General features: G+C 47.3%; 1 protein-coding gene across 12 annotated transcripts in view; it reads right to left on the bottom strand.

The window, feature by feature from the left end:
• LOC143673020 (mitogen-activated protein kinase kinase kinase 9-like) overlaps positions 1-1,171 on the bottom strand; it is a 46,286-nt gene extending 45,115 nt beyond the window's left edge. For 10 of the 12 annotated variants that reach the window (XM_077147400.1, XM_077147395.1, XM_077147399.1 and 7 more), the window contains exon 1: positions 253-1,171. In XM_077147400.1, the coding sequence (XP_077003515.1) occupies positions 253-403 (151 nt within the window). In that variant the 5' untranslated portion in view covers positions 404-1,171. The remainder of the gene's footprint in view (positions 1-252) is intronic. The other 2 variants (XM_077147406.1, XM_077147405.1) reach the window with 2 other exon arrangements.
• Positions 1,172-21,132: the final 19,961 nt, after the last annotated feature.

Here is a 21,132-nt window from a genome sequence, read left to right as displayed (position 1 = left end):
AAAGGATGAAGCAAACGGAAGGGTGGGTAAGTTTGGGGTCCGGGCTCCAGACTCCAGGGTGGTATTCCCGGGCGGTATTCAGAGACCGGTTTTCGGTATTCGAGGGGGCCACGGGTTCTGGGCGGGGCCAGGGGCCCAGAGTTCGGGCTGGGAAGCGGCACTCGGGGACAGAATTCGGGGTTCAGAGCTCGGGGGCCCTGCGGCCCGCGTCCCCCACCTCTCGCCCGCCATCCGACAGCGGCGGGCACTCACGTGTTCCAAGGCGAGTCCATGTTGGCGGTGACCAGCAGGACCGCGGCGCCCCGACGGCCGCTCGGCCCGCCAAGGCTCTTCGGCGCCGCCCGGCAGGTCTCGGAGGCAGCCGCGGGGCATCAGCCGCGCCTGGGGGCGGCCCCGCAGCCATCGCGGTGGGCGGAGGGCCGGGGCTCGCGCAGCCGGTGCGGAGCCTTTAGATTCCTGCTGGGATACTTCTGGCAGTCGTGGCCGCCGCCTCCTGCTGAGTGCAAGTCCCGCCCCTCGGAAGGCGGGGGCCGTCCTGGGTGCTCCCGTGTCTGTTGGTCCGAACCCCTCGCGGGCCCTGCCCCGCCCCGCCCCACACCGCGAGGAGACTCCCTTAAAGGGGCCGCGTCGATGGGCGCTTGAGGCCGGCGAGCTGCTCTGCAGCACGGATTCCTGCTTGTGAGACTCCGGGGAGCAGAGGACCATGCCGTGAGGTCAGTTTGTCGCAGGGCGCAGAACCTCTTGGTCTCCGCGCCGGGGAGTGGGGGGGAACGGCCCGCGGGGTGTTCGATTTGACTGACACGCGAACGCCCAGGACGACCCCCACCTTCCGAGGGGCGGGGCTGGACTTACACTCAGCCCGAGGCGGCGGCGGCGGCGCTGACGGTTAGAACTTTCCCTAACCGTTTACCTGCCCGAGCCTAACTGCTCCGCGCGGACCACCCGGTGGGACTGCACCTCACACTGAGGGCCTGCCGAGGCGAGAGACTGCGCGGGGCAGCGGACAAAACTGCAGCCAGCGAGCCTTAAATGGGGGCAGAACCTGTTGGTCTCCGCGCCGGGACACTTCTCGCAGTGGAAGCCGCAGCTGCCTCCTGCTGAGTGCAAGTCCCGCCCCGCCCCTCGGTGCTCGCGTGTCAGTCAGGTCGAGCCCCCCGCGGGCTTCCCCACCGCCCCCCCCTCCCCGGCGCGGAGACCAAGAGGTTCTGCCCCCGCGCCAAACTGACCTCATGGCCTGGTCCTCTGCTCCCCGAGTCTCACAAGCAGGAATCAGGGCTGCAGAGCAGTTCGCCGGCCTCCGGCGCCCGCCGCACACGTCCCCTTTAAGGGCGTCTCTTCGCGGTGTGGGGCGGGGCGGGGCAGGGCCCGCGAGGGGTTCGGACCAACAGACACGGGAGCACCCAGGACGGCCCCCGCCTTCCGAGGGGCGGGACTTGCACTCAGCAGGAGGCGGCGGCCACGACTGCCAGAAGTTTCCCAGCAGGAATCTAAAGGCTCCGCACCGGCTGCGCGAGCCCCGGCCGCGCGAGCCCCGGCCCTCCGCCCACCGCGATGGCTGCGGGGCGCCCCCAGGCGCGGCTGATGCCCCGCGGCTGCCTCCGAGACCTGCCGGGCGGCCCGAAGAGCTTGGCGGGCCGAGCGGCCGTCGGGCGCCGCGTCCTGCTGGTCACCGCCAACATGGACTCGCCTTGAACACGTGAGTGCCCGCCGCTGTCGGATGGCGGGCGAGAGGTGGGGGACGCGGGCCGCAGGGCCCCCGAGCTCTGAACCCCGAATTCTGTCCCCGAGTGCCGCTTCCCAGCCCGAACTCTGGGCCCCTGGCCCCGCCCAGAACCCGTGGCCCCCTCGAATACCGAAAACCGTCCTGAATACCGCCCGGAATACCACCCTGGAGTCTGGAGCCCGGACCCAAACTTACCCACCCTTCCGTTTGCTTCATCCTTTTTTTTAACCCGTTTTACTTAAATGCTGTGCAAATTCATATCTTAAATTTCTTTTATACCTACCTTTAACTGAGATGCAGTTTATATACCGTAAAAGCGCCTGTTTAAAGCCTATACCACGTGTTGTTTAGCGTCTTTACAAACTGGCGCCACCATTGCATTAATCTACTTTAACACTTTGTCACCCCGCAGTCACCCCGTGTCACCCCAGGCCTGGCGACCACAGTCTGCCCCTTCTCTAGGATGTCCCTACTCTGGCGCTTCCGTACTTGGAGCTGACCGCGTCCCTCGTCCGTGTCCGCTTCTCTCCCCGCGTCAGGCCTTTGCTCCTTTGGTGGTGCGACAGCGCCCGGTCCTATGGCTGGTCCGTTTGTGTGTGGGTCTTCCGTGGTGGGCGCCCACGGGCCCCCGCTGTGCGGCCCTTGTGGAGGGAGTTGCAGTGCTCACCACGTGCAGGTGTTCTCGGCGGCTTTCCAGCTCTCGGAGCACGCACACTGGGATGGGGTGCTGGCACAGGCGAGTTGTTTACTGCTTTCCGGAGTGCGCACAGGTCCCGGCAGCCGGGCTGCGCCGGTTCAGTTCTCCCATCTTTGCCAGGGCTTGTCATTGCTTTTTCGGTTGTGTTGAGAAATGTGACATAGAAAAGAGCACAAGTTTCAAGGCACATTTGTAGAACAGCTTTCAGTTTTTGGTGTGGGTTACAATTCACAATTTGAGTTTTTACTTCTAGCTGCTTGAGATACTGGAGACCAAAGGGACATCGATTTAATGATTCTGCAGCATACTCCTTTGTTAAACCCTGCCTTCTGTATAACTCAATCTCCATCTTTGGTCTTCCTCCCACTCTTTAGGGCTATGCCCTTTTTAACTGTTTCACTGTTGGAAGGGACTGTCGATAATATGGGGTATGGGGATGGAAGGAACGAGTTGATGTTCTGGAAGGGCTGGGCCCTCTGTATTTCTCTGGTCCAGGGACTCACCTGGAGGTTGTAGGTTACTGAAAGTTACCCTAGTGCATGGAACCTTTGTCTATTTTTATGTGTTGCCCGAGATGTTGTTTAGGATTGGCAGGAACGGTTTTGGTTGGGGTTTGGCAAGGTATGATAGTGGCAATGTGTAAATGCAGCATGTATAAGAGTGACCTCCAGAGGAGCCTCTCAATTCTATTTGACTCTCAGCCACTGATACCTTATTTGCTAACTATTTTTGGTCCGGAAGACATTGTTGATCCAACGGTGCCAGGGCCAGGCTCATCCCTGGAGTCACTTCCGATGTTGCCAGGGAGACTTTCACCCCTGGATGTCAGGTCCCACTTAGGGGGAGGGCAATGATTTCACTTGCAGAGTTGGGCTTCAAGAGGTGGGCCACATCTGAGCAACAAAAGAGGTCCTCCAGAAGTAACTCTTAGGCATGCCATAGGTAAGCTAAGCTTCTGTGCTCCCTACATAAGCAAGAGTAAGCCTCAGGATCAAGGGCTTAGCCTACTGACTTGGTGTCCCTCGTGTTGACACAGTATCTGGGTTTCCCTGCTGTTGTCATTGTTTTTTTAAAGGTTAACTCTTGATGGTTATGGCATCTGAGTGGTATGAGGTGGTCTCTGTGGTCTGGGTTGTGTTTCCCTATTGACTGTGAGTTGAGCATCTCTTCTGGGCTTCTGAGTGTGTTCATATCCCGTGCCCCTTTTCAGTTGTGTAGTTTATCTTTTGATGGTGTCTGCTGGTTTTAGCTGTGCATGAAGAGGAGCAAGGAGGGGCAAGTGCTAGTGCTGGTTCTGGTGCTGATGCTGGGTGGGCTGCACTGAGTTTGGTGCTACCCTGGCTTCCCAGATGCGTGGATGGTCACTTCCTGGCCTTCTGCCTGGTGTGACACCTGCTGGCTGGCTCCTGGCTGTGCGTCTGTCCTGAGAGGGCCTCCAGGCCCCACCCACATCTCAGGTACTTGGAGCCTGTCCCACCTGGGGCTGGTGCTCAAGTGGGCTTTAGTGCCAAGGTCTCATCCTGAGGTCTCCTCCTGCACATCCCAGAGTCTTCTTCCCAGCTTCTTGGCCTGGGCAGGGCCAGCAGTCCATGGCGGGCACTGGTGAGCGCCCTGCGGCCAGGGTGGAGTGACAGGACCAGACAAGGCTGAGTTGCCCCAGCTGCAGGGCAGTCCTCCCTTGTGCAGGTGCCACATGTTGTCACTGCCTGGGAATCCTGACCAGGTGCACCTAGGCCCAAATCCCTTCAGCAGGGCTGGGGCTTCTCTGTCCTCAAAGCCCCGACATTTACTGCTGACACCGTGAATGCCCCCCCCTTCTGAACAATCCCCTTCGTGGTGTGTGTGAAGTTTCTGCTTTATAAGCACCACAGAGCCAGGGATTCCAGCTTCCCAGAGTTAGCAGGCCAGGCAGGGCGTGTGGAAAAGCACATCCTCATCGCCTCCCGGGCCTCCAAAACACTCACACAGGTGCCCACTGCATGACACTACTTCCCCCACGTCCTTGCTGCCACCCTCCAAGGTGGCCCCACTGTGCCAGTGTGCAGGTGAGGACTCTGAACGTTTCTCTTCTCCAGTGGGCACATCCTCCTTGTTCGGAGCCAAGTCCCTGTGACATCCACCCTCTGTGTTCCCAGGGTGTCCACCCCAGTCACTGCATGTGTCCACCGTGCAGTCCCCATGGCATCCAGCCCAGGTCCTCAAGGTGTCGAGCTCAGTCCCCATGGTTACCACCCTCCACGGTTCTCACAGCATCCACCCCAGGTTCCTGTGGCATCCACCCTGCACAGTCCCCAAAACACAGAGGTTGTCTGTGTTTTCCATGGTGCCCACCCCAGGTCCCTACAGTATCCGCTGCCAGGTCCACACACCATCCATGCCAGGTCCCCATGGCGTCCACTCTCCATGGTTCCCCGGTGTCCACTCTCCACAGTCCCCACAGCATCCAGACTCCATGGTCCCCATCCCTTCATTCCAGGTCCCCACAGGGTCTACCACAGGTCCCTGCGGCCTCCACCCTCCATGGGTCCCATGCTGTCCATCCCAGGTCCCCCATGGTATCCACTCCCAGTTCCCCATGGTGTCCACCCTCCACAGTCCCCATGCATTCAGCCTTAGTGTCTCTGTGGTATCCATCCCCCCAGGGTTTCCACCATGTGCTTGCATGGATTAGCAGTATGACAGCCCTCTCCTGGTCCCCCACTGCATTCTCCCCCAGGGTCCTTGCAGTGACCCCCCCTAAGGTCTGCATGTTGAACCCCAAGTGTCCCTGTGCCTGTTAACCCCCCACAGGTATCCCCCCTCCCCCTCCCATATCCTCCTCCCCAGGGTCCCACGGCATGTCCAGGAGGCAAGGTGCCTGAGTTGTGCCTGGGAGGTGGGGAACAGTGGGCCAGGGTGCAGGGTCCAGGGTGTAGTGTCCAGGTTGGGGTACCCCCTTGTAGAGGCTGTTTGTACAGGTGGGTCTGTGCACAGCTGTTGGGCATTTTCTGTGTCTAATGATTTTTCACTTTTTTCTTCTTTCCAGCCAGAAAACCTGCAGAAGAACTGGCTGTGGGAGTTTTATCGGGTGATCCTGAGCTTTTGGACATGGTGTGCAGTCACTGGAACCTTGCTTTTGATCACTGGTAATCTTTGACATTATTGAGCAACCTTATCCTTGAAGATCTCTCTCTAGTGTTCTGGGTCAGTCTCCCATGTGAGGCAAGTGAGGCTTTGAATTGTGGATTTAAAAGAAAGCAGAAATACACTGTCCTGTTGTTTAAAGTGCTTTCTGTGAAGATTCTCACTGTACTGAAGGTGCCTCCAACCAGATACACTAACATACCACCATCAGTCACTTTTAGTTATCCTTTCTTTCACTGTTGTGCCTTTTCCTAACTATTCCCAACCCTATTGATAAAATACATTCCGCATTTGCAGTAGGAAAATAATACTTCAACTTAATGCCTTCTTTGAGGATGAATAAAAGTCTTTTTAAAGGAATAGTGGTTAACATTTATTGAAATCTTGCCATGTGCCAGACATCATTATTACTGCTGCTTGTGGGTAGACTCTTAAACGTCTACCCACAGACATATAGCTATTATTATCTCCATGTTTTAGAGAAAATTGGGATGAAAATGTTAAAATAATTTGCCAAAGTTCACACAGCTTGTAAATGGAATTTCTGGGATTCTATCCAAGATAGTCTGATTTTAGTACCCTTGGTTAAACCAGTACACTCTAATCTTTCTTTTCAATAGGATGAAGAAAACTGGTATTAGTCAATAAAAATATTTTAGGGAAATATACTAAATATTAATATATCTATAAAAATATATATAAAACTATAAATTTATTTGTGAAAGCCGTTCACTAAGGTACAAAAGCATTTTGAAAGCATTTTGAGAGCAACTTTAAAAATAACTTTTTAAACTTTCATAAGTGCCTCACATAGGTCACAATTTGGAAGAGATTGGAGTGAGAATCAAACCAACTTAGTTTACACATATGGGCAATCAAAGTCAATATTCTTGAAATCTACTCCTTAAATTGTACTCCATATTATACCTAAGGCTGATAAAAAATACAAAAATACAATGTTATAGACGTGTTAAATGGGCTTAATTTATAGGGAAAATAAATCACATTTCATGTAGGTAGCAACAGGTATTTTTCCTAAGATATTACTTTAAATATGTTTTTTAAAGGTATATAAATTTTAATTAAAGGTTAAGTTGGTTGATAGTGCTCTTTGAGTCTTCTATATCCATATCGACAGTGTCTTCTTATTCAATCAATTATTGATAAAATAATGTTAAATCTTATGACTATTATTGTAGACTTTTTTACCTTTCTCTTTTGTTCTATCAGTCTGTGCTGCATGTTTTTTGAAGCTGTGTTATTAGGTACATAAACAATTATGCCCCTGTGCTGTTTTTAAGGTGTTGTGTACCCCAGGAAAGCCATGCCCTTTAATCCTGATACAATACTGTAGGGTGAAAACCATTGATTAAGTTGTTCCCATGGAGATTGACCTACCCAATTGTGGGTGTGGCCTTTTGATCAAATGGAGATATAACTCTGCCCATTCAAGGTGGACTTTGATTATTATTATTATTATTTACTTTGATTATTTTATGAGAACCCTTTAAAATGAACATTTTGGAGAGAGCTCAGAGCTGACACAGACAGGGACATTTGGAAACGCAGAAAGAAAACACCCCCAGGGAAGCTATTTGAAACCAGAAGCCAAAGGACCAGCAGATCCCAGCCATGTACCTTCCCAGCAGACAGAGGTGTTCTGGACCCAGTGGCCTTTCTTAAGGCAAGGTATCTTTCCCTGGGTGCCTTAGTTTGGACATTTTTATGGACTTATAAGTATAAACTTATAATTTAATTAGCTTCCTTTATAAAAACCAACCCATTTCTGGTATATTGCATTTCTGGCAGCATCAACAAACTAAAACATCTCCCCTTTATGAACTCACCCTTCATAATTATGAAATGACATTCTTATCCCTGGTTAATTTCTTTGCTTTAAAGTCTACCTTGTCTGAAATTAATATAGATTCTCCAGCTTCCATTTGATTAGTGTTAACATTGTGTATCTTTAGTCATCCTTTTACTTTTAGTCTATTTATGTCTCTTATTTAAAATAGATTTCTTGTAAGTAGCATATACTTATGTCTTGCTTTTGTATCTACTCTGATAAGCTCTGTCTTCTAATTGGCCTGTTCAAATAATTTCCATTTAATGGAATTATAAATATGACTGGGATTAATATGTATAGTACCATTTACTTTCTGTTTGTCACATTTGTTCTGTTTCTGTTTTTCTTTTATTACCTTTGTTTGGATTAATTGATTATACTTATGATTCCATTTTATCTCTTTTGCTGACTTCTTACCTATAATTGTTTATAATGATACCTTAGAATTTACTTTAAGGTTTATAATATAGACCTTTCACTTATCATAGTCTTTGCTCAGGTAATACTACGTTGCTTTACCTAGAGTATAAGAACCCTACAACAATATACTTTCAATTACATTTAAATTGGTTTTTTTTCTTCCAGTACCTTAAAGATGTTGTTTCACTGTCTTCTGCCTTGCATAGTTTCTGAAGGGAAGTCAGCTGTGCTCTATATCTTTGTTCATCCATATATGTGTCACTTCAATTTTACTACTTCTCTGAAAAAAATACTGTTTATTTTGAAGTAGTTATATATTCACAGGAAGTTTCAAAACTAGTGCAGTGATGTCATGTGTGCCCTTCCCTCAGTTCTGCCCAATGGTTGTATTATTTAATTAGAGTACTTGATCAAAGTCAGGAACATGAAATTGGTATAATGTCTGTGTAATTCTATGGCATTTTGATACATGTGCAGATCAGTGTAATCAGTACCACACTCAAGATTCAGAACTATTCCACCACCACAAAGCTCTCGCTCCTGCTGCCCCTTTCCTTTCTCACACAAGCCCTATCCTCTGGCAACCACTAATCTGTTTTTTTTTTAGATCTTTATAGTTTAGCCAATTTACCAATATTATATGAATGGAATTATACAGTTAGTGGTCCTTTGTGATTGGCTTTTTACATTTAGCACAATGCCCAGAGATTCATCCAAGTTGTTAGCTTTCTCAAATTAGTTCCTTTTAATTGATGATTAGTATTCCATATTATTTATGCAGCATAGTTTGATGAGCCATTTGCCTATTTTGCACAGTTTGGCTATTCTAGTTTTTCACTATTACAAATGCAAGTGCTATGAATAATTTCTGTGCAGACATAAGTTTTAATTTCTCTAGGATAAATGCCCTGAAGTATAATTGCTGGATTACATTTAAGTTTGTGTTTACTTTTTAAAGAAACTGCCAAATATTTTCCAGAGTGATGTATAATTTTTTATTCCCACAGCATTAACTGTAACTTCATTACAGGTAATGAAGTTTTTTCCATATTTGCCAGCATTTGGTATTGTTGTTATTTTTCATTATAGTTGCTCTAATAGGTGTTTGGTGTTTTCTCATCATGGTCTAATTTTTAAATCTGTCTTCTCTACTGTTCATGTGGGATGATTTCTACTTTTCTATGTCAAATCCACTGATTCCTTACTCTGTTCATTTTAATGTTTCCCCATCCATTGAGGTGTTTTGTTGCTGTTGTTATTTTATTTTCAGTTCTAAAATTTCCATTTTCAGCCCTAAAATGCATAGTTCTAAAGCTTCCTCTTTTTGCTGAGACTTTATAGTTTTCCAACTGTGCCAGAGGGATTTGGAATTGCTCTTTGAAGCATTTTTCTAATGACTGCTTTAAAATCCTCCTTAGGTGATTCTAACACCTATGTCATCTCAGAGTTGTTAGCTCTTGACTATCTTTTCTTGTTTACGTTGAGCTTACTGGCATGGCAAGTGATCTCCAGTTGAACCCTGGGCATTATTGGTATGTGCTATGCAATTTTAATTTAACACTTGCATTTTAGTAAGTCTTCTCTGAAACCTCTCTGTTGGAGGAAGGGAACCCCACCTCATTCCTGGAGGGACATCCAGGTTTTCCATCTGCTGGGGAGGCAATTCTTGCTAATGCTGTACAAGGGTGGTTGGCATTCAGGTGCCCCCTTGGGTCCCTGGCTGGCTAAGGAGGTTTGCCTTTTTACTGCACCATCAACAATGAGAAAGTGGAGGGATGCCTCATTCCTGCCAATGGATGGTGAAAGCCTTGACTTCCTACTCATTCTTCTCTGACACTACCCCAGTGGGGAGAGGAAGGGGCTTCTCAATCCCACCGGGTAGCGCTGGGAATCCAGACTCCTTACATGGCTTCACTGAGGTGTGGCTGGGGATCCTTACTCATTCTTCCCTGACACAGTCTTGGCATGTGTGTGAGTGTTAGGGCACCTGGAGATGTCCTGTGCCTCTGATCCCCACTCTCTACTTGCTGACACTTACTCCACTTGTGGGTAGGATAATACTTCTCCTGTGGTGTTTACTAGAGAAAAGCAGCTATTGTCAACAAGTTTACTGTCTGTTTAAGGAGAGCAACTTTTCTTGGGGCTTTATTTTCTTGCCTCCTCCTGTTGGTATTTCTGCATTTCTGACTCTTCCAGCACCAAGTCTGTGTTGGATGAGGCAAAAATAAATCCTAAGGATATTTCCTCCATGCTACTTCTTCTATCCTGAGGCCCCAGGCCAGTCTGCCTTCTTCTTTCCACCTTTCAATTTTCTCATGTTTGTTTTATATATAATGCCCAGGGTTTGTAGGTACTTAGCAGAAAGAACAGGCAAAATTATATCTGCTCCAAGTATCAAGAAAAGGAAGCCTCCACCTTTGGCTCCTTTTAAGATGAATTTAGTCTTTGGTTTTAAGCAATTTGATTTCAATACTCCTTGGCATGACTTTTGGCACAAACCTCCTTTTCCTTAATGCTCTTTGAGCTTCTTGCATCTGTGGGTATATTCTTGTATTAGCCAGGGTTCTTTAGGGAAGCAGAACCGGCAAGAGATATTTGTAAATATGGTGTTTATATAAGCATTGTCTCATGTTATTGTGGGGATGTACATGTCCAAATTCCATTCAGTGGATTCCCCAGGAGAAGCTGGCTGGCTGAATTGGAAATGATAATTCTCTCTTCTGACTCCTGAAATCCTCACTTCTCCTTTTAAAGCCTTCTACTGATTGGATGAAATATCTCTCATTGCTGAAACCTGTCATCAGCCATAGATGCAATCAACCTACTCATTATTTAAGTCCATGAATGTCCTCATAGTGACCATCAGGCTAGTTCTTGCTTGACCAAGCAACTGGACTCATCAACATGTGCCAAGTTAGCACATGAACCCAACCATCACAATTTCATCAAATTAAAATTATTTTTCAGCTGCTATTTATTCAAATATTTCTTCTGTCTCTTCTGTCTTCTCTCCATTGAGGACTCTAATATATATTTGGTTTCTAGAAGTTATCCCGTAGTTTGCTGATGTTCTGCTTCATTGGATTGTCTCTATATGTATGTCTTCAAGTATATTAACCCCTTCTTTTCCAGTGTCTGTTCTGCTCTGGAGGATTTTTACATCAGGCATTGTAGTTTTCATCTCTATGATTTTGAGGGACACTTTTATATCTTTTGTGAATCTATTTAAAATGCTCAATGTTTCCCCTAGCTCCCTGGACATCTGGTATATAGTTATAATTATTAGTTTAATAAACTTTTCTACTAATCCTATCATGCTTGTCAATTCTAGGTCTGATTTATTGCCCTCCCTTTTTCTCAATACTGAGTCCAAATTCTTCTGAGCCCTGTACCCAATACTCCATGAAGTATGCTGGTTTCTACACTGGCTGATGGCAATTGGAACTGTTCCCAGCTCTGTGTGAGCTTTGGGAATTGACCATTCTAATCATTTCAGTTTTTCTCCTGACCTTGGGTAGTCTGCTCACAGGCATTGGCACTCAGTTCTAGCCCCAAGGGACCATTTACTTCTCAGAGTTTTCTCCATGTGCATCTTTCTTTTCTCTGGTGCTCTGTCCTGAAAGCTTGAGCTATGTTTATCTTTCTAAACTGTCTGTCCCATCTGTCCCATCTCCTCAGACCTGAAGTGCCCCAAGCTCTACTTGGGCTCTACCCTCTGGGCTTCATTCCAGCAGTCTCTCCACATCATCATCTGGACAATTTCTCATTTGTCTCCACCTCTCAGGTCCCACTTCCCTGTGTTCCCCAATGATCGTTACCTTGAAAACCATCGCTGTAAACTGCTCACCCAGTTTCTAGTTGTTTTACTTGGGAGGTTAATCTATTCCCTGCTCATGAGCAGAAGTTCCTTGTCATTATTATGTTTGCACAGTTTCTCTGAGCCCTTTCCTGACTGACCAAGCCTGAATAATCCAAGGAGGCAGACTTGTGAGTAACTTGTGAGTTACTAATTCTTCACTTGGAAGCCCAGGAAAGTCCATCTTTGAGACTTGTTTTGAAAATGATAATAGCAGAAACAGAGGTCAGACAGGTGGTGGCCATGCAGAATTTCATCAAACCCAGCACTGGGGTCCGATGAGTTTCTGCTCAATCAAGCTTTCACTAAAAACAGTGACAATACAGACATCTCAGGACTACAGAGATATCAGATCTCAGTTCCTAAAAGCAACCTTGTTGTCATGGGGATGAGAACATTGGGTTCTGGATATATGTCTCTTGGAGGATTGATCAAGGTTCGTATTGTCTTTGGCAACTTTGACCCATCCCAGCCGTCTTTCATGTTGCTGACAAGAAATGTCTCAGATCATGGCACTCCCTGCTCTAAAAAATTTAGTGACTCCTATTGTCTCAAAACATTGGGACTCCTAAATTCTAGTTCCAGGGAAAATCTGGGTAATTTTCTCTCTTGCCTTCCTTGGTGAAGCCTTCCTCATCCTCCCAACTCTGCTCAGCCAAAACCCTTCTGTCATCCCCATTCCATGAAACCCCTGTTGGAATGGCCTCACTTTTATGGTTCCTGTAAGATGCTGCATTGCTGTTGCAGCATAAATTTGCTATATCCACCTCCAGCTTTGCACATAGTTGAGAACCAAAAGCAAGTACCAACAGTGGGGGGGGGATGCATAGCTCCATATCTAATTATCGTGATGGACATGGAACTTTGTTGAAGAATGAGCTGGATGCAGTGGTCTGCTGGTAGCTTGAAGTCATATGGGAACCCATCCTCATGCTCTTTCCCTACCATGCCTTTCCAGCTGTTCACTGCTGGCTGGCACCTATACAGGTGAGAGCTGACCTTTCCTCTGAGAGAGGGACAATTAGTTTTCAAGCCACAGAGATGGGTAACTGGTCAACCTGGTCATTCCAGAGGCACATTTGAGAGAGAAGGAGATGATGGGCTGTACAGTGAGTGGATATATAAATGGGGTTGGGGCATGCCAGAACAAGGTTTGAGCCAAATGGGTGATTGGGGCATCCAAAAGAGCACACTTCACTAACTGCTGGCCCTAAGGGCTCACCCAGCCAGGGAGCCTAACCCAGTTGGAACGAGGACAATGAAATTTTCAGTGGTGGCAGCTCCTCAGAGTCGACCAGTGGTCAGCGTAGCCAGCTTCTGCCAGAGCCGTCTTTAATAATAGAAATAGCCATGTTGACAAGAGCAACAATAATTTCTGTTGGAATGTCACTTTAACACTAATGAAGCACTTCCCCAGACATTATTTCATTCTTTCCACTATGGGTTGTGCAACCTTCATTTTCTTTTTATTTTAAATTTGATTTATGATATGTATATGCATACTCAAATGCATACTTTACAAAAATGCAAAAAAGCACACAATTTATTTTCTAAATGCATGTTTTTATTTCTTTTCCTTGTTGACCTCTTTCTCACCCTCTTCCCTTCCTCTCTTTACCCACAGTATCTGCCTTGCCTCCTCCAACACCAGGAAATCCAAATTTCCTAACTATCAATTTTTACTTTTGCTTCCATAATCATGTATATATATATTTATACATACATACACACACATATGCAAACCATGTGTGTATACTTGCACACATGAATATGCTTTGCATGCATATGCAAACACTCAAATTCATATGCAAATCCATACATAAACATTCAGGGTTTATTCTTTGTTGTTGTTTTATGTAAATATATTTATTAAACACTTTTCAGCATCTTGCTTTTCATCCTCGGTAATATCTTGTCAAAATCCTACTAAGTCACCTGTCAAAACCCAAATTCATTCTTCTGAATGACTACATAATGCTCCACAATATTTATTTTCTCAAATCTATTTACTTTCAAGTTTTTGTTTCAACCCTTCAATAGCTGTTGAATGTGAACTTTGTAGCACCTGCACACTCTGTGCTATAAAAAAGAAAGCCACCCTTTGGTTTTACTTTCACTTTTTAAGGATAAAACTTCAAAGAATCCCAGTTTAAGCAGTACAAAATTTATAAAATTCATCATAAGCTTAGAATCAAGTGGAATTTGCAAAGTAACAACTCATTGATTGGGAAGAAGTTCTAAATCCCTTTGAAATGCAAGTTTAAAATATTCAGACCATAAAGGGTATAATAAAATTTGTGCTGTTGCTACTACTTCTGTTTTTTCTTCTCCCTCTCTTTATGAATTTCAAAACATGTTAAGAAATTGCAAATTATATTCTTTCCTTAACAGCATCCATTTAGCCCCTACTATGTCTGTAACGCTGAGCTTCAGACTGGTTATGGGAAGATGCTCGTGATCGCTGCCCACAGATGTGTCTTTGTGTTTATGAGCCATCGGTACAGATGCAGGACTGAGGGTGGAGGTAGGGGGCACCCAAGGGAACTGAGAGCATGTGCCTTGGCTGAGCCCTGAAGGATTTTGACAGGGAATCAGGGCACACTAGGGAGAGCACTGCAGACCCTGAAGGCAAAGTAGAAAAAGGTGAGAGGTGGAAGGGCGTCATGAAGTGATCAGTAACTGAAAGTCCAAATGGCATCAGGCAGCTTTGTGGTGCTAGGGAATCAACCTTTAGAAAAACAGACAGAAATACATGCTCACAAGGAATGTGTTCTCGGACAAATAATGGACCAAGAAGTACCAGTGGATTTAGTGGATTATTGTTATTTTTAATGGTGGATTTATGTCCTTGTGTAATTCCCTTCCTCGGTATAGACTGAACCTAGCAACTCACTTCTAATAAAGAGAATATAGCAAAAATGATGGGTTTCCACTTCTGCAATTGGGTTGCCAAGAGTTGGTAGCTTCCATCTTGCCTATGGTCTCTCCCCATTGCTTGCTCACTCTGACAGCCAGCTGCCATGTTTTGAGTTTCTCTTTGGAGAAACCCACATGGTAAGGAACTGAGGTCAACCTGTGGCTAACAGCCAGTTAGAAATGAAGTGTACAATGCAACAGGCTTGAAGAGTCCTCCTCTGGTTGAGCCCTCAGGCAAGACCCCTAAGGCAGCCTTCTTGATTGTGAATGAATTTAAGGCAGAAGCAAACTGCAAGCCACACCCAGATTTCTGAAACACAGAAATGGGAGATAGTAAGTGTTTCTTTTCTGAAGCCAGTAAGCTTTGAGATCATTTATCATGCAGCAATAGCTAGTTAATGCACAGCTTTTCTGAGGATGGGCGTCATTAATATTTGCCAAAGGTCAAGTTGATAGAAAGTTGTAGCAGAGAAAGTCTATATTAGTCTAATACCACAATTTGATGGGAAGTCACCAGAGGAAATACTTCCCATCTTTATAATTGGGCAAAGAGCTATGAGTGGCCTTTTTAAAAAATTCTTTTATTGTCTAACACAACATATATATATAATGCAAAGAAAAAAATGCAATAATTTTCAAAGTGCTCATCAACAAGTAGTTATTGGACAGATCCCAGAGTTTGTCATGGGCTACTATACCATCATCTCATATTTTTCTTTCTAGTTGCTCCAGAACATTGGAGGCTAGAAGGAATATATATATATTTTATCCTCACAATCAACTTTTTTTCCTTCATTTTTTTGTAAAAAATAACATATATACAGAAAAACAATAAATTTCAAAGCACAGCACAATAGTTGTAGAACAGATTTCAGAGTTTGGAAAGGGCTACAATTTCAAAATTTTAGGTTCTTACTTCTAGCTGCTCTAAGATACTGCAGACTAAAAGAGATATCAATATAATAAGTCAGCAATCATATTCATTTACTAAATACTACCTTCTCTATATAACTCCACAATCACCTCTGATCTTTCTCCAACTCTTTAGGAGTATTTGGGCTATGCTCACTCAAGTTTTTTTATTTGGAAAAGGCTGTTGATTATATGGGGTAGGGAGATGGAACTAGTTGATGTTCTGGAGAGGCTGGCCCTTCTGCATTTCAGGATTTATCTGATCCAGGGACCCATCTAGAGGTTGTAGGTTTCTAGAAAATTACCCCAGTGCATGGAACCTTTGTAGAATCTTATATAATGCCCTGGGTGTTCTTTGTACAATCTTATATACTGCCCTAGGATTGGCAGGAGTGGTTTTGTTTGGGTTTGGCAAGTTATGATAGGTAGCAATGCCTAACTGAATCTTGCTTAAGAGAGACCTCCAGAGCAGCCTGTCAACTCTATTTGAACTCTCTCAGCCACTGATACCTTATTTGCTCCACTTCTTTTTCCCATTTTGGTTGGGATGGCATTATTGATCCCATGGTGCCAGGGCCAAACTTATCCCTGGGAGTCAACTCATTAGGGCCTTTTTTGGAGGCTCCCACACATAGATGCTGAGGGAAAGCCCGTAGGATGCCAAGCCCCATCCTTAGCCTGGCCCTTGGAATCTGGAATGCTGACTACCTTTGATAGGTGGGAGGTTGAGGGTGGGTACGGGGCTGGGGAGGGGAGAATTAAGCTTTTTGTAGACCAGGGGCACCAAGTGGAGGAGAGAGGACAGGAAGACAGCAGTATCAACAGAATAATGGAATCAAAGATTCTGGGACAAGATGATTTTCAAAAATGAATATTCCTTTGGCATCATTCTCTTGTTTTTCAGTGATGTCCAGTTGCAAGAACCTTAAGCTTGAGGCCTAAGTTAGTGTCCCAGCATGTGGAAACAGACAAGACTTCTGAACAGAGTAGAGAAGCTGGACATTGAGAATGAGTTACAGGGGTGGAGTCCCCATCTGGGGCAGCTGATCCTGCTGGAAAATGTCATAGTTTCAGTTCCAAGTTTGTCACTGGATGACAATTTCCCTCTTTATGAGAGTCCTGCCAGCCTTTGATGGTAGCAGACCACTGCTGGGGAAGAAGACATTTCTTAGTGTCAGCTGTGCTAACTGGACAGCTAATCCTGCTGTCTTGGGACCTGGACCCCTCAGTTAGCATACTCACCTTCCCCTGTTCCTCCGGTGGCTGGATAAAGCCCTACAGTGCTTCTCAGATCTCGCTCCCCCAGAATACCATGTTTTAGAACCTGCTTCCAAACCCATAGGGGCCAGGAAGTCGGGAGAGCCATGTTGAGTCCTGGCCACTGTTAGAGTGGTGGATGGAATCATGTCCCACAAAGGCATGTTCAGGTGTTCCCCTCTTCCTGTGGCTAGGATCTTCAACAGAGCCTATGTGATGAAGCCAAGCTGAATGAAGGTAGGCCTCAAGCTCTGTGACTGGGGCCCTTAGGAACAAGGAAATCTGGGCACCGTCAGTCAGTAGGAGACAGGGAAAGAGAGGGAGAGAGCCGTGTCACTGAGGCAGAGAATGACCCACAACCAGAATGCAACAAACTCAGAGAGAACACGGCCTGGAGAGACCTTGATTTTAGACCTCCAGCCTCCAAAATCATGCAATAATAAATTCCTGCTGTTGAGGCCACCAGCCTGTGGTATTTGTCTCTGCATCTCTGGCAAGTGAAGACACTGACCAGGCATGAGAACAAGGGAATCTGACTTAGTGGAGGGAACCTGCCTGATGGAGATAACAGCCCTGGCTGCCCCCAAGGCTGTAGGCAAGATTGACAGGAGTCTTATACTACTGGAAGGTTGGGGCCTGATGTGTTTGGAAATTCATAATTATATGAAGTTTAAAAGAGTAACAGGATGCACTTTAAGTATTTCATGTAGCACCCTCAGTGGGGTCAGGGACAGAACCTGTAATTAAACACAATAGAGAGTTCTATGGCAAAACATATTTATATCCTTGCAATCCAGGTCAATCAAAGACAATTAAGGGTTTCAGGGAGCCCAGGAGAGACTTCATTCTCAAAGGAGACCAGGTTGGAGCAGGTTAGCTTCACCAGTCAATGAGTTACAAAAATACTTCTTTCTAGAGCTTTTTGGATGTTGGAACTTCAGGTAAGAGCCTGTGGACCAAGACTCGTCACCTAGAGATAATGGAATAGTGGCCCTTACAGGGCCTGATGGTCAGCACAGCCTCAGGTTCCCAGATGGGTCAGCTGAGCATTGGTGCTTTCACTGGCTTGGCCCAGTCCCAAGGCTTAGGGGGGCAGGGTTGCATTGTAGCCTGTTTCTTCCTTTCCCTGAAGCCTTTGTCTGGGCTCTGCCACCTGCCACTTCGTCCCTGAAAGTACTCGATTAACAGTGACATCCCATGCACGGTGAGCCGGCATTACCTGTCAAGTTCTGGACAAGGGATGCCTTTTCCACCTTCTTGCTTCCTCACCCAAAAAGTGGGACAAGATCAAGTTTCCTCAATCCCAAGGTTTTTGTTTCTAACAATAGATGTCTTATAATCCAGATGTATGTTTATAAGAGAGGTCCTGTTCCCCCAGAAGCTCATGTGAAAAAGCTGGCTTCTCACTCTGCAGGGCAGTGGCACCGAGGCTGATGACGTTGATGGCACAGTCAGCCTCACCCAGAGGTGGGGGCTTCCCATCGGCAGAGTCTTGGGAAGCTGCAAAGACCCAGCGCAAGGGGGTGCTGAAGGTGCTCAGGAGATGGGCTCGTATTAGCAGTACCCCAGCTCCAGGAGAAAGGACATCCTGGGTAAAACAGCCTAATGAAGGCAGAAGAGGGTCATGGCCCACTCGAGGAATGAAGGGCTGGGGGTCCCACAGAGGGACACACACTGAGCTGCAAGGAGGGGCCCCTTAACCATGTTTCCCTGTCTTCTGCATGGGAACCTCTGTGAGTGTGGTCAGGGCCTCGGCACAGTTAAGTTTTGTGAGTGTGGTCAGGGCCCCGGGCACAGGGAGATGGGCTGGGGCAGGAGTGGGCTGTGGCTTTATGAGATGCCCCCCACTAGCCCATGCCCAGCAGGGCCACAGCTGCCTCCCTCCATGTGGTTGGACCTGACCTGGGCTGAGCAGAGGCCAGACTGGCTGAGGGCTCCCTTTTCAACATGCTCTGGGAATTCCATTTTTATCAGGAAACACCAGTCTGGTGACTCCTGTGGCCTCTGGGATGATGTGCACAGAGGAGCCCAGCCTCAGGGCCAGCCTCCTGCCCCCCTGAGAACAGGCAGGGGCCCTAGACACAGCACGGTCCAGCTCCAGGCTCCCTTCCACAGCTCAGCACCCCTCCTTTCCTAGGGTGACCCCTTGTTCTCTGTGCCTCTCAGGGTCATGATGAGCTCCTGTGCAGGTGGTTGTCCAGGGCACCTGGCGGAAGATGTCATCCCTGCAGGGCGAGGGTAGGGGACATGACGGCCTCCAGGCCTGAGACTGACCTCCAGTGGGGTGAGGAGAGCACCCATGGGGGCCCTAGGACCTTATGTCTGGATCTCGCTCTGCCCCTCCCCAGAGGTGACTTCTTGCCTTGTCTGCCTCACTCTAGGTAAGTGTTGCTGCTGACTTGAAAGAGGGGACACATGACAGTGGGCTGTAACCTATCTAATTCCTGTCCCCAAATGCCAGGGTCTGCCTGGGAACATTAGCTCTTCTGGCTTGGGGGCATTTTGCTGTATCTGTCCACAACTATGTTGTTTTCCCTTTATAGGTATTTTTAGTTATTTTTTTGGTTGACTAAATACATTATTTTACTGTTATTTTTTATTGAATTTGAACTCTGATGAACCTTAGGGGATCACACAATGTAACCCTTAATTAAACCATGTCATATGCTGCTTCTTCTGCTCCAGCCAGCCCCTGTGATGGCGCAGTCAGGCACTGCTCTCACAGACCCCACAAAGAGTCCCATTTCCAGTGGGCAGCCTGCAGTGTGGACACTGCACAGGCCACAGGGGTCAGTGAGGAGTCTCCACTCAGTTTCCTCAGCAGGGATTGGGTGAGGGTAGGTGAGCAGGAATGCCGAGGAAGGAGAAGGAATCACCAGTCCCCATGAGAAATGCATGGTGACAGTGCTGTGCTACTCTTAGATGTTGGGTACCAGCTACGTGCTGGACATAAATGCACACGTGCGCACACACACACACATACATTACATCTACTGACATTTAATCCTTCTGTGAATGCTGGGAGGCAAGGAGTATATTATCCATATGTTGCAGAGAGGCTCTTAGAGGCCCATGTGGATTCATAATCCGATCCCAGGTCCGTCTGATGCTCAGCTCTGCCCAAGGTTCGGCCAGGGTGCAGGGTGCAGGTGAAAGGCTGGTGGTCAATCACAGGAACACTGCAGGAGAGGGCAGTGGGTAGACCAGCAGGCCTGGAATGTCAGGCTGAGAATCTGGGATTTAATTCAAGCCAGTGATAATGGTGGGGGGTGGTGTGGAGTTCTCACTGTCTGCTGTGGCCTGGGGACTGGAGCCTTTTAGGTATGTGCTCAGGTGGGAAGACCCCAGGCAAGCAGCATCCTGTGGGTGCGTTTTGTATCCAAGATGGCAGAATTCTGGGTGGGGGCAGGTAGAGGGGTACTGCTGATTTGCCTGTGCCATCTGTTACTCCGTCTCCCTGTTCCTGAAGGTCCCCAGGGCCCATCTGGGTGTAGGCAATGCATGGAGGAGACCTGAATACAGAATGTGATGCCAAGTTCAAAACAATTCATGATGACGCCTGATGCTGCACTGCAGTGAGAGAATGCCTCATCCCAGCACAGGCAGGAATGCATGCCGCCCGTGATACGGGATGCTCAGTGGGCCTCCCCAATTTCCCATGTTTCTGAGCAAAATTCAAGGTGAAAACTCTGGTGGCAGAAATGGGAAGCAGGGTCTGGGGCAGCTGTGCCCAGACCCCCGCGCTGAGCTGCATGGTCTGAGCTATGTTGCCAGTCCCAGGAGCTCTGAGCTGCTCTGGGCTCCTGCTGGCAGTGCAGCCCTCAATTCTCAGTCCTCCCACAGGTGCCTGCCCACTGTGCTGGCTGAAAGCAGCTTCTGCCCACCTGACTCCAGGAGATGTTCCTGTCCACCCACGATGTAAAATGCAGCTGCCCATGTTGCAGCTGAACTGTGGACACCTCCACTGCATCACAGCTTCCCTGGCCCTAAGAGCCTGGGGCAGAAAGGGTCAGGGGCCCTTCACTCAAACATGTTCAGGTGTACTCTTCTGGGTACAGCCCAGGCCCCTTTCTGGATAGGAGTCACCTGCAGGAACCAGCTGCCAGCCTCTGGAATCTAGAAATGCTGTGACTGAGGCCCAGGCAGAGCTCTGCACCCAGAAACTCAAGCAGAAATGTTGTCAGCCCATGGCGATCCCATTAGGGAACAGAGAATTTAATGAATAGTGTGTTCTCTCTTGCTTTTCCTGTCTGCCTCAGGCATGTTGTTTATCTACTTACTTATGGAAATCCAGGCCTCCTTAAGAAGCAGAGCAGAGAAGCAGCTTCTTATCTTACTAAGGAACTGTACACAAATCATCCCATTCAGACAAAGCCTTG

Source organism: Tamandua tetradactyla, assembly GCF_023851605.1.
Source record: "Tamandua tetradactyla isolate mTamTet1 chromosome 22 unlocalized genomic scaffold, mTamTet1.pri SUPER_22_unloc_4, whole genome shotgun sequence".
In the NCBI taxonomy this organism is placed as follows: Eukaryota; Metazoa; Chordata; class Mammalia; order Pilosa; family Myrmecophagidae; genus Tamandua; species Tamandua tetradactyla.
Note: the sequence above shows the minus strand (reverse complement) of the source record. Positions and strands in the feature narration are given on the sequence as shown.